A 12,175-nucleotide genomic window follows, 5' to 3' on the forward strand; every position below is an offset into this window, starting at 1 on the left:
TTTCATTTTTTAAATAAAGTTTAATCAATCAGAATTTTATAATATTTTTATATCGATTATCGAAACTTAATAACAAAAAATTTATTAATATTACAACGTATTTCTAAGAATAAATGGTCACTGAATAGATTAAAACATTTCGATTGAAACGATACGGTACAATTTCTCTCGATGTTCGCCTTCGATTGTAAAAGAGATTTATTTATTAAACTAATCGATATTAATCCACGAAATGATCCACGAATTACTAACTAACGAACAGGTTCGTAATCTTGGAGAAGGAGGTAACACCTGTCTGGATTCACCTGCACGCAAGGCAGACTTGCACAAGCCTGCCGGCCTCTACCCCTGCCATCGACAGGGTGGGAATCAGGTACAAATAGAGTCGTGGATGCCGAATCCTATACCAGATGTGTGTTTTAAGCCCCGTCGATCACTCGTTTCACTGTGAGCTTGTTTTCGCGCCTCGATTTCACGTTTGAAGCGAAAACTCGACTTTCGCCCCTTTCTTCCCCCTCTTCTCTTTTATTTTTGCACTCGTATTATGTTTGTAATCTCGCGATTTCTCTCGCCTTGATACATTGGCGTTCCGTTTTTCCATATTATTTCAAGCAGAAATTTTGATCAAACCTGTTTGCAAGATCTATAATCGATCTTTATTTCAGAGATAGAATAAAGAAAAATTGTGAAAAATTTAAATACATAAAAGGAAAATACATGACTCGAAACTCAACGAAAGAAAATTTTATACGATATTTTCGAATGCTTTCCTCTTCAAAAGTCGACTTTTCGTTTCTTCGAAGGAAAAAAAAAATTTTGACGCTTAACTCGTATTCGCACGTTTAGTTACACATATTTTAGGTTTCCACGCATGTTTACCTGTTTGACTTCGTATTTATTCGCCTTTTCAGAGAGAGAGAGAGAGAGAGAGAGAAAGGATCACGAGATAAAAAATAAGAAAAGTGTCGCATGTAACCTCTTTGCGTAAGATCGATCAAACAATAAATAAAAAAAAACGAAAAAAACTTCTCTTCGATGATATTCTCATGGTATCGCTACAAATCGATGGTAATCGTTTGAAAAATTTATTGATTCGCTGCAGATCAGACATTTGGTTAGCAGCATGTGTATAGACTCGCCAGGGAAACCTGAAGATCTGCACCAGCCAGTGGGTTTATATCCCTGTCACCGCCAGGGAGGCAATCAGGTACACGAATTCAGAGTTCAGATTCTCATTCGAATGCGAATAAGAATTTCAAACGTGATATGTGAATAATCACGGGGCACGCTGTGGTATATGTCTGGTATATATATATATATTTTTCTTTTCCTCTAACGTTGTAACGTTAATGCAATTACAATTTCGTTAATATAATGCAAATTGTTCTTTCGATCCTTGATGGTGATGGGATATCTACTTGCTCGAAGCTGGCAGAACGAAGAGAATTTATATATTCAAAATTTCGTGTTCCAATTTCTATGAGGAATACATTCGAGAAACGAAAATTACATTTTTTTTTTAAAGTTCGTTAAAAAAAATAAATCTAAAAAATATCATATAATATCGAAGAAACGAAAATTTGAAACGAGAACGAGATAAAAATTTAACCTCTGTACTTTTCTTTTTTTAGAAAATGATTGCTGCGAAATATCTCTGTTCTCCTTGTTGTTCAACTGTGTTTATATCTCTCACGAGAAATGATCAAATGATGAATGGAATAATACGATTCTAAATCACATCTCTCTAATGTATTCCACGTAAATGTCCGCGCAAATGGCGAGAGTCGCTCGTTTAAACCGGTCCCGGCTATTTACGAATTTTCTTGGCTTGGGATCGGGTCGAAACGAGCGATCGTTTACGATAATCGTTCTGCCAGGGACGGAGGTAAAAGAAAAAGGGACCGTTAAACCGACGACGCGTTTACCATTTAACTCGCACGCTAAGCTCGACCCATTTCGGTGCAATTAGTAACCCCGCTAATCTGGTGCAGGTGCTCATCAATCGTCCACCTTCCTCTCTCTCTTTATCCGCCTCCCTCCGTCCATCCTCGTTCCGCGCACACACGCGAACCGAGGCCAAGCCTTCTATAGCTTTTCCACCTACCCTGCCACGGCTATCCGCCGGCTTGTCATTTTTACCTTCACGTGCCATCGTGTCGAATTAATCTTCTCGCCCCGCTCGGGGGAACCGGCACGCGTGCTGGAAATTATCGCCGTGGGTGTGACCCGCTCGGCCCGGAAATAATGCACGTACGTCTGGTTATGATGTGCCTTTCAACGGCCATTGATAAGAAAGTCTTGGAAGTCGATGATGAATCGATTCCTTGTTTTTGTTCGTCCCTGCGTCTTGCCGGTGTTTCGTGTTCATCTAAGTGTAATGGATACGTCTCTACGAAGGGGAAGGATATAGGATATTTTTTTTTTTTATTTTATATTATAGATGGAAGGAAAGAGTGAAAAGGGAAGGGAAGTGTCATTTATTGAAGTAAGAAATAGGAGGAATTATACGAATAGGTGATACGATCGATTTGCTTAGCGATTTTTCTTTTTCGATGAATTTTCGTTGAAATTATTGTAAATATATATATGAATAAGTTTTAAGTTAGGTTAGGTTAGGTTAGGTTAGGTTAGGTTAGGTTAGGTTAGGAATAATCAGATAAATATATATATGAATAAGTTTTAGGTTAGGTTAGGTTAGGTTAGGTTAGGTTAGGAATAATCAGATAAATATATATATGAATAAGTTTTAGGTTAGGAATAATCAGATAAATATATATATGAATAAGTTTTAGGTTAGGAATAATCAGATAAATATATATATATGAATAAGTTTTAGGTTAGGAATAATCAGATAAATATGTATATATGAATAAGTTTAGGTTAGGAATAATCAGATATATATATGAGTAAGTTTTGGGTTAGGAATAATCAGATTATCAATTCAATTGAATTGCAACCGATTGAATCGATTAACTATGAACACGTCCTACAAACATAACCTCAAATTGATTATTAAAATCCAATATTGTAAAATCCAATGTATTTCACAATTATCTGTCAAGTCTATTTAATCGAAATCCATTTCTCAATTTCTCCACTCTATTTGTTAGTCACGTTTTACACTATATTGGAAAAAAATAATCGAAAGGAGACTAAAAAAGTGTGCATCTAAATCGGAAGAAGGAAGCAACCGTGGAGATAAGGGAGAAGAAGGGTGCAGAACTCGTTATCAGGCGAAGAAACGGATATAGAAAGATGGTCTCCTGAAATCTCTTGTCCTTAAAAATCACGGAAATGGCGACTAATTGTGAGAAGAAGGGTATCCGGATTCAACTCATGAATACCGGATGTCGTTTCGCTTGATGTTTTCCGCCGGTTCTAGAACGGTTTAACAACCGTGACGACCGGTTACAACCAAAAACACAATCAGTCGCCGCTCGCTCGCTTGGCCCCTGTAAAGCGTCGCTTTAATTTAGCTATTTGCCCTAGCAATTAAGCCGTGGTTTCACGGCAATTACGCCGCTCGACCGACTCTCCTCTGATACAGTTATGGATCAGTGTACGTTTTCACTTGGTAGCCATACCGATGATTTTGAATGAATGAATATTCGAAATATCGAGTGGATATTTTGATGATATAGTTCTGCAAGTTCTTTTGAATTATAAAATGTATAAACAACAGAAACGCAATTGATAATATATACTAATACAAATGTTCAAGCATTAATTAAAAAATTTTTCGATATTCGACTTTCAATTTCTAATATTCAATCATGATATCCTCTTAAAATTTTACCAAAAGGTGAAAAATACGACGATATTCTCTTTTTTTTCTTTGAAATCGTTGATATGAGTTGAATTAACGTCGTTTTCATCCTTAATCTTGATTTTTTTAATGGTCACATTCCAGTACGTAGTATATCGATGGCGCGGATATAGATAGTAATGCTTGGTTGTTAACATGCGGTAACTGGTGCATGGCGTTAATCCTCGCTTTTCATTATCCCGAAACCTACCGCTTTCTATCGTCTATCGTTGCACGACAGGGGCTGAAAACCTTTGAATTTTCAACACAGATGGTTCTGACAGCGTGGTTACAACCGTGTAACGATTTGAATAAGTAGAAGCCACTGTTCGCTCCTGGCCACTCCTGGGAATTTAATGAACCCTTAGCTACATATGCTTCTCATGCCTGTACAAATTGAAATTTTCTACTACGTTCGAGATAATTAACCATGATTTTCGTGCAGCATAAGAATTGTTCTTGCTTTCGACAATTTATTAAGTAATGTGATAAATTTCTTCCATCTTTTGATTGTTCGCCTCTCGAATTTTTATTTCTATTTTTGTAAGCAAAATTTTATTTAGCAAAAGAAAAATTGATGTAATTTATAACTATTAGAAAATTTGCTTAAATGATGAATCTTTAATTTTCTTAGTATCTTAGCTACCATAAAATAAAGATGACTCTTAAAGGACTCTGAAAGTATTAACTAAGCTATTATATGTGCAAATTTGAGCCTGCCAGATTGTTAGGGTAATTACAAAGATGAAATCTTCAGTCTACTTCATTTGCATTAAAAAGTTTAAGGAATTTCCGTGCGCGTTGCGAGAAAGTTGAGAGACTGTGAAAAAAAAATTTTGATCAACAAAGAAATTTCTTTTTCAATTAAGAAAATTGGCTTGTATTAATTATAAACTTTTTTCGTATTAATTTTACGTATCGCAAAACAGATAAAACTTTGAAAAATTAGTAAGTGATTATGGTCAATTATATGTCAGACAAGATACCATTTAATAACAAATTTAATTTTAATAATTTTTCTTTCTTCTTTCTTATTTTATATGTACAGGAGTATTTGGATAAAGATTTCATATTTTACTTGAATCAATAAACTGGAATAAAAAATTATTTGAAAATAATCGTCTTAATACAAAATAATTTTTACAAGACAATCAAAAACAAACAATTCATTATACCTAAATATTGTTAAAAACATAGAATTAATTCTTACATTTCCCATTGTTAATTTTTAATAAATTCTTAAATTGCGTAAAAAAATTTATTCTTTCAACAAATTATAAAAAAGTTTATCTCATTCTGTTTGTCGCTCGAACGTTTACGCTTCCGGCGTTCTTTCGACAAACGGATGCATCCATATTCGCGTACACTGTCTGTCAGAACCATCGGTCATAGGCAAACGTTGGAGGTCAAAATCCACGGGCATTAATCTTGATCGTTTGTCACAGTACTGGATGTTGAGCAAGACCGGTGAGATCCGTCGAGACGAGTCGTGCTTGGATTACAGCGGCACCGATGTCATCCTCTATCCTTGTCACGGTAGCAAGGGGAATCAACAATGGATTTATAATCCTCAGGTACGTTATCCTTGCGTTTGTAACAAGTACGGGATTAATTAATATCAAATCCTATTACGAATTTCCTTGCTTCGAAATTATCTTTTTTTTTTATTTCAGTTCTGGATTTATTTATTTTTAAACTTGGATTTTCTTGTTTATTGATTTAAAAGAATGAGATTGTTTAAAAAATATAAGGAAATTTTTAATATCAAATTTTCCATTCCATTTGCATCCATCAAAAGTGTCTATACACTTGTATAGAACAATAATATATTTATTTTTTTTTATTATATAAAATTGTTATGAAATCGTTATCTTTTATCTTTTTTAAGAATAATTTTACAAATTGAAACCTTTTGTAAATTTTTATTTTCATAAAAAGTAACACTTTATCGAATCTGTAAGTCACTTTTATAAGTGACTGTACTTATTCCTCCATTTAATTTCTCATATTGAAAATGGTTGTAATATTTATGTAATAATCAAGAAAAGCAAGATTTATTCCTACTTTTCATCCACTTCTAACAAATTTTTGAATATTTCAATATTCTTTTTTACGTTAGCAAACATTAACCAACCATTTTTTCTCTTTTAGACGAAGCAGATCAGACACGGAAGCAGCGACAAGTGTCTGGCAATAACGGAGAGCAAGCAACGGTTGATCATGGAGGAGTGTTCATCCTCGGCAGCGAGACAAAGGTGGTCATTCGAGAACTACGACCCATCGAAGCTGTGATATCGCGCTTTTTCGCGTCACCAGTCGAAAAACATCGCACGAAGATACAATCGCACCGGCACTTGGGTATCTGTTCAACGTTACTCCATCGCCAAGACGCGTTTCGGTAGATAGATGGCGTGGTATCGAGGCATGGAAGCCTCGAAACGCCATCTGTCGGACGCTCGAGATCGACTGGAAGACGAGAGAGTGAAAGAGAGCTGGTCGAGGAAAGTTTCGAGAGAGAGCATCGAACGAGGAAGAGAGACGTTCGAATGGCCGATATTTGGCTGTAATCTCGAACTGTTGGATGGACGTAGTGCAATAGAAACGTCGTTTCAAGGGTGATCGAGGAGAGATATGATACCCTTGGATAAGCTGTGACCAGTGTACAATGACACTTGGAGAGTGATCGAGGAAGACGCTTTCGCTGGCATTGAAGAATTGAGGATTTTACGAGAAGCAAAGGACTTGTTTAGACTTTTTAATCTTTATTTCTGCTTTTGGGTAGTGTTTCAATGGGACTCGTATCTTTTTCCTTTCTCTTTTTTCTCAATTTCGGTTGGGACACGTGTTGATGATTGCTGTTCTGAGATGTCGCTTGTAATTATTTAAATAGTCTCAATTTTCTTGGTTATTTGAGTGATTTAATGTGGAAATTGTGATTTAAATGTGAGATGGATTAATATTTAACTTTAAAAAAAATGATAGAAATTTTTTTATATTTAAGAAGAAATAAATAGATTGTTTTATTAGAATCTGACTTTATTAGAAAAAATCAAAAAATAATTTTAAGAAATTAACTTTCTCTAATAATTTCATTAATAACATTTCTTAAATATGCTTGAATCATATTCTGTATTCTAATAAATTAATCATAGATTACAAAATAATCATAAGTATATATGATTATTATATAAAATAAATTGACATATTAAACAAATAATTTTCAAGATTAGAAAGATTAATTTTTTGATAAATATTTTATAACATATAGATACTAAAAAGACTCATCAATTCCAAACTATCCATCCAAATCATTCCAATCATTCCAAAACTAAAATTATTATAACTATGGTTGAACTATTAAAATAATTACAAGCGATATTCTTCTAATAATAGTTTATAGAATCGTTAAATAATTGGATTAATTAAGTGTAATGATTACGTATACGATAATCGCGCAAGTACTTACGAATCGAAACGAATGTTCGATATAGCTGTAATTTTAAGTATAATTATTAAGTGGCAACATCAATACGTCAATGACAGCGAAAAGTGCGTCAATAGAGTCTGTTCGTTTTATATAAACGGACGAACGCGGCCGAATCGATCTCCATGAGAGCCTCGATCGTCGCTTTCATCCGTAAATCCGTTGTTTTAAGGTGGATCGAACGATTTCTATAAGCTGCTTACGGCATGTGCCATCTCAGAAACGACGTGGTATTTCAGTTTCAATAGAAAATGACGAATCGTTGATTGCGAATAACGAAACGAGAGCTTATCACTCTTATAAGTTGAGTGATAAACTGGTAGTGTGAACAGAATTATTTATTTTAATAAGATATCATTGATCCTTTGCTTGAATATTTTTTATATCGAAATGAAACAGTTATATTTGTATAAAATTTATTTGTATTAAATTATGTAAATTTTTCTTGTATTATTTTTAATTCAAAATTATTTTAAGTTCAAGTTTTATGCTTCTAAATACATTATTTGTTTTTTTTTTATTTTTTTTGATTTCTCATTCAATTTTCTGTTTTAGTATGTTTACTTTAGAAATAAAAAAATCGTTTAACTTTGCATAATTTAAAATCATTCAAATTGTAATTTATATTATTTGCAAAATTATTTTTAAAACTTTATTGTTATTTGTTGAAGTATGAATCTTCTATGATTCAAAATTATTATAAATTGATTCCATTATACAAAGATGAATTTGAAATATTATAGCAAGAAACAATGAACAATCTATTATTAGATTTGAAACATATCAAGCTTATCATTTGATTTATTGAAATGTATCAATATTTGTTTATCTAAAACAAATATACACATAAAAATTCTTTAAAAAGAAAAATAAAAATCAAAAAGATTTTACTCACAATTTTTTGATTCCTATGAAAAGAAAAAACTATATTCTGTCACATATAAATAAGAACAATAATAGATTTGATTTATTGAATAAATTAAATTCATCGATCAACGATTCGTCAAAATATCTTCGTTTCTTTGTCGTATCCTCAGCGATTACGATAACACCTTACATTCCAGTATGGACGCAAAAAGAAAAAAAAGAAAATTATTCGCCAACGATTCCAAATATTGGCGAAACCATTTTTTCTAAATAATTTAGTACGTAGTTAGTGCGTAGGAAGAGAATAAAAAAAAAAAGAAAAGAAAACGAACGAGTAATGGTACACATTCCGATTACGGTGTAGGAAGATTTTTGTACATTCGTGTAAAGTATCTTGATGCCAGTTTAGACCGCCTAAAGTAAGTTTGCCGAGTGCATGTGCGAGAGTAAATCAGTTGCAGAATGTGAGAATCCTTTTTGAATCACGAGTAAAAGAATTTTTATAACCCTTTGCTGTCCAAGTATTTTCAGATTGAGATATTTCGAGAGGAGAATTTGATCAAAAATCCGAGGAAATTAATTAAATCGATTTATCAGAAATATTAAAAACATAAATCAATATATCGTTTTTTATAAAACATAATGGATAAATAATTAATTGTAATAAATTCTAACGAAATATTAATACTATTGTAAAAATAGCTCTTAAGTGAAAGACATCAAAGGGTTAAAAATCAAGATTCTATTTAAAAAAAAAAAAACGCAATCTGCAGGTGTCTGTGCGTGCCAACGAAATCGTGAATACCGCGAGAAATATTGTACAATATTCCGATTTATCTCGATCGTCACCAATTCCTTTACGAGTCATTCGTATTAACCTTCACGTCATTCCAACATATTCTCAAATTGTCATTCGAAAAAAAAAAAAAAAGTTTCATATTTTCTTCAAAAATTCATCGAGACAAGATAGAGAACAATCATCGATTCAATTCCATATTCGATCATATTCACGAATAATTAATTATTATTATAATTAAGATCGTAAAACCAGAGTGTGCATTTAATGACGTGAATGTTGTGAATCGTATGAAATAATTCGATCAGAGAAATGTCAACAACGAGCATTTAATTCGAACGCGATCGAAGATAACGATTTTCGTTTCGAACGTTTTAAATTTCGCGCCTTTTATTACGGGTTAGGAAGATCGGCTATAAGACGACACCCGTTGAAATATTTCCTGCAAATGGAGATAAAAAGAAAGAGAGAGAGATATAGGAAAGCCGTGAGCGACGTAAATATGTCGTCACTTCGCCGTGAAATAATTAAGAAAGAAGGGAATACGTATAAATATATATAAATATGATTATAAATATAGATTTAAGATGGTGTAAAAGTTTATCTTGAACAATGCCGATGAAAGAACGAATGGAAATTCAACGAGAACGTTTATACAGATATAGATATACATATATATATATTATAAATATATTATATATATGACATTTTCTACATTTGGTAAGGATGTTGCATATCGTAAGAACGAGAAGACGCAATGACGATAAAAAAAGAAGAAAAATAATATAAAAAAGATGTAATATTGGACAGCCGAGCGACGTTATGGGTCGCACGTTAATTAATGTAATATCGAACGTGCCTTATTTCCTGTATATATACATATATGAATATTATTATCATTATTATTATTATTATTATTATTATTATTATTATTATTATTATTATTATTATTATTATTATTATTATTATCATTATTACCGAACCTCTATCGTAACGTATTTGTGTTGAATAAATCGATGTTGTTTTACGTTACTATCATGGGGGTCGATCATTATTTTCGACTGTTCATCCGTTTTCTCCTGTTCAATAGAAAAATGGTGGGACACGAGAATATTTTGATTTATTGAGAGATAAAAAAAAAAATCAATAATAATTGTTTGAAAATAAAAATTAACGTGAATGAAAAATTAATAACTCTATGTGTTTGTTGTCTGTCTTCTTCTGACCAAGAATATTTTATCTATCTCTAAAAATAACGAAAAATTTTTCATTTTATCTTGGTTCTATAAAAATTAAGACACGAAGAAAGAAAAATTTTGAATCTACTTAAATCTTATTTAAGATAAGAGTAAAAATATATTTAACGAAAATGAAATTATATATTTTCATTAAAAAAAAAATTTCCATTGTGTTGATATTTTTTTTAAAGATGCAATAAATTAAATACTCAAAATCTCAATATATATATATATATATATATATATATATATATATATATATATATATATATATATATATATATTTCAAAAAAATTCTCTTCTTATGATCTCATATATGTAGCAATGATTATATACAAGATAACGTATTACATTTTCACTTCACTTGAAGTGAAAATTCTTCTCTCATTTCCGTGCTTCGTCTTCAAACCAATGCCCGAAGCCTCTTGTTTTCCTTTGTTCCCGGTTCAATTCATTGTTGTGGCTCTATGAATTCCTTTGACGCGCGGATCCAGCCGCGTAATTGCACACGATATTGAATCGGGAGTTCACGATGAAACTCGGTCATGACATAGTTCCGAATTAACCTTGAACTATTTTAGTCCGACCGTAAATTTCCGTTTCCACTTGGCTTGTCTATTAATTATTAACAAATCGTTAAACATTTCGTAAATAAATACGTAATCAATCACGACTAAATCTCTATGCAAATATATATTATTCTAATATAAAAAGCGCAAGGCATGTGTTTGAAGATTGAAGATCAATGACCAGAGTTCGATAAATAAACGTGGACGTTGATTGATGAGAAAAGAATTGAAAATATTTGGAATTTCTTTCTTTTTTTCTTTTTTATCTTTTTTTTTTCCTAGTCAGTTTTACGATTACGAAGGATTGCGTATGCCTATCGAGCCATTCACCAATTATCGAGGGCTGCCACGGAAACCAAAACGAAATCGTTCGTTATTTTCGCGCAGGCGTCCTCGACGACTCTTCTCGGGAGGATACTGATGACGAGAGTTGTTCATTTCTTCTGAAATTTTTCAAAAATTTAATCCCGTGAATTTTTCAAATTATTTATATTCGTAACAGTCAATTATATCTTAAACTCTTTGACAAAAAACATTTACTTAATTAATTTTCAAATTATCCTTTACTTGTAATAAAAAAAATATATATATAAAATAAAAATTCGTTTTATAAAAGAAACGGTATCAGAAACAATTTCTTTGAAAGCATGAAATCTTCCAAAGAAGTTTCACTTTAAATATTCTTCGTTTTAATTATTTGGATAAATTTTCTTAAAAGGTTATTCTTGATGGACAGAACAGTAATTAAATTGTTCACTGTATCGATAACAACGTTGGAGAAGCTTTCAAATAGAAGCTCTTTCTGTAAAAAAAGCTGGAAAACTCTGATGTTTTTTTCTCCATCTTTCTGCCGGGATATCTACTTGTTGCGGGGTCGACTGGTATTGATTAGTGGAGAAGGAAAGGAGGGAAATCAGAGGGAGACGAACGCTCTCCTCCACAGACATGAATGGTTGCGGTCCACAGAGCCAGATTTTGAGCTTGACCCGGATTCGTCACGCTGGAGTTCACGTTACCTTCACTTTCGTTGCTCGCGTTGTAAACTGGCGTGAAAAATCGAGAGTGAACAGTGGCCGAAATCGGTCGGTTAAACCCTTTACCACCGTCGCTAAAACCTCACCAAACCATAACGTACTAAACAAACCAAACTATGGATCAAATTCCAACGAAGATAGATTCCACGCAACAACAAAATCGAAAATTTACAAAACGAAAATTCTAAAAAATAATTCTAATTTCCCACCTCTGCGAACAATCTCCCTTTTTCAAAAACTTAAAAATCTCTAAAAAACTAGAACCAGAGATCGAAAATCTCTATGAATTGTCCTAGAAAACAATTTCCTTTCTTCCTCGAACGAGGAAGAGAATCCATAAGGAGTCTTCAATATCTTCATATCCCGGATACGGATATGAAAT

The 12,175-nt window shown here is 32.5% G+C and overlaps 1 protein-coding gene across 6 annotated transcripts in view; it reads left to right on the forward strand.

The window, feature by feature from the left end:
* Positions 1-6,781, forward strand: part of LOC410470 (putative polypeptide N-acetylgalactosaminyltransferase 9) — a 322,421-nt gene extending 315,640 nt beyond the window's left edge. For 5 of the 6 annotated variants that reach the window (XM_006565066.3, XM_006565069.3, XM_006565068.3 and 2 more), the window contains 3 exons: positions 263-373; positions 5,251-5,379; positions 5,957-6,781. In XM_006565066.3, coding sequence (XP_006565129.1) covers positions 263-373; positions 5,251-5,379; positions 5,957-6,097 — 381 coding nt within the window. In that variant the 3' untranslated portion in view covers positions 6,098-6,781. Of the gene's footprint in view, positions 1-262; positions 374-1,102; positions 1,208-5,250; positions 5,380-5,956 lie in introns of all 6 variants that reach the window. The other variant, XM_006565071.3, reaches the window with a different exon arrangement.
* The last annotated feature ends 5,394 nt before the right edge of the window (positions 6,782-12,175 follow it).

Source organism: Apis mellifera, linkage group LG13 (assembly GCF_003254395.2).
Source record: "Apis mellifera strain DH4 linkage group LG13, Amel_HAv3.1, whole genome shotgun sequence".
Taxonomy (NCBI): domain Eukaryota; kingdom Metazoa; phylum Arthropoda; class Insecta; order Hymenoptera; family Apidae; genus Apis; species Apis mellifera.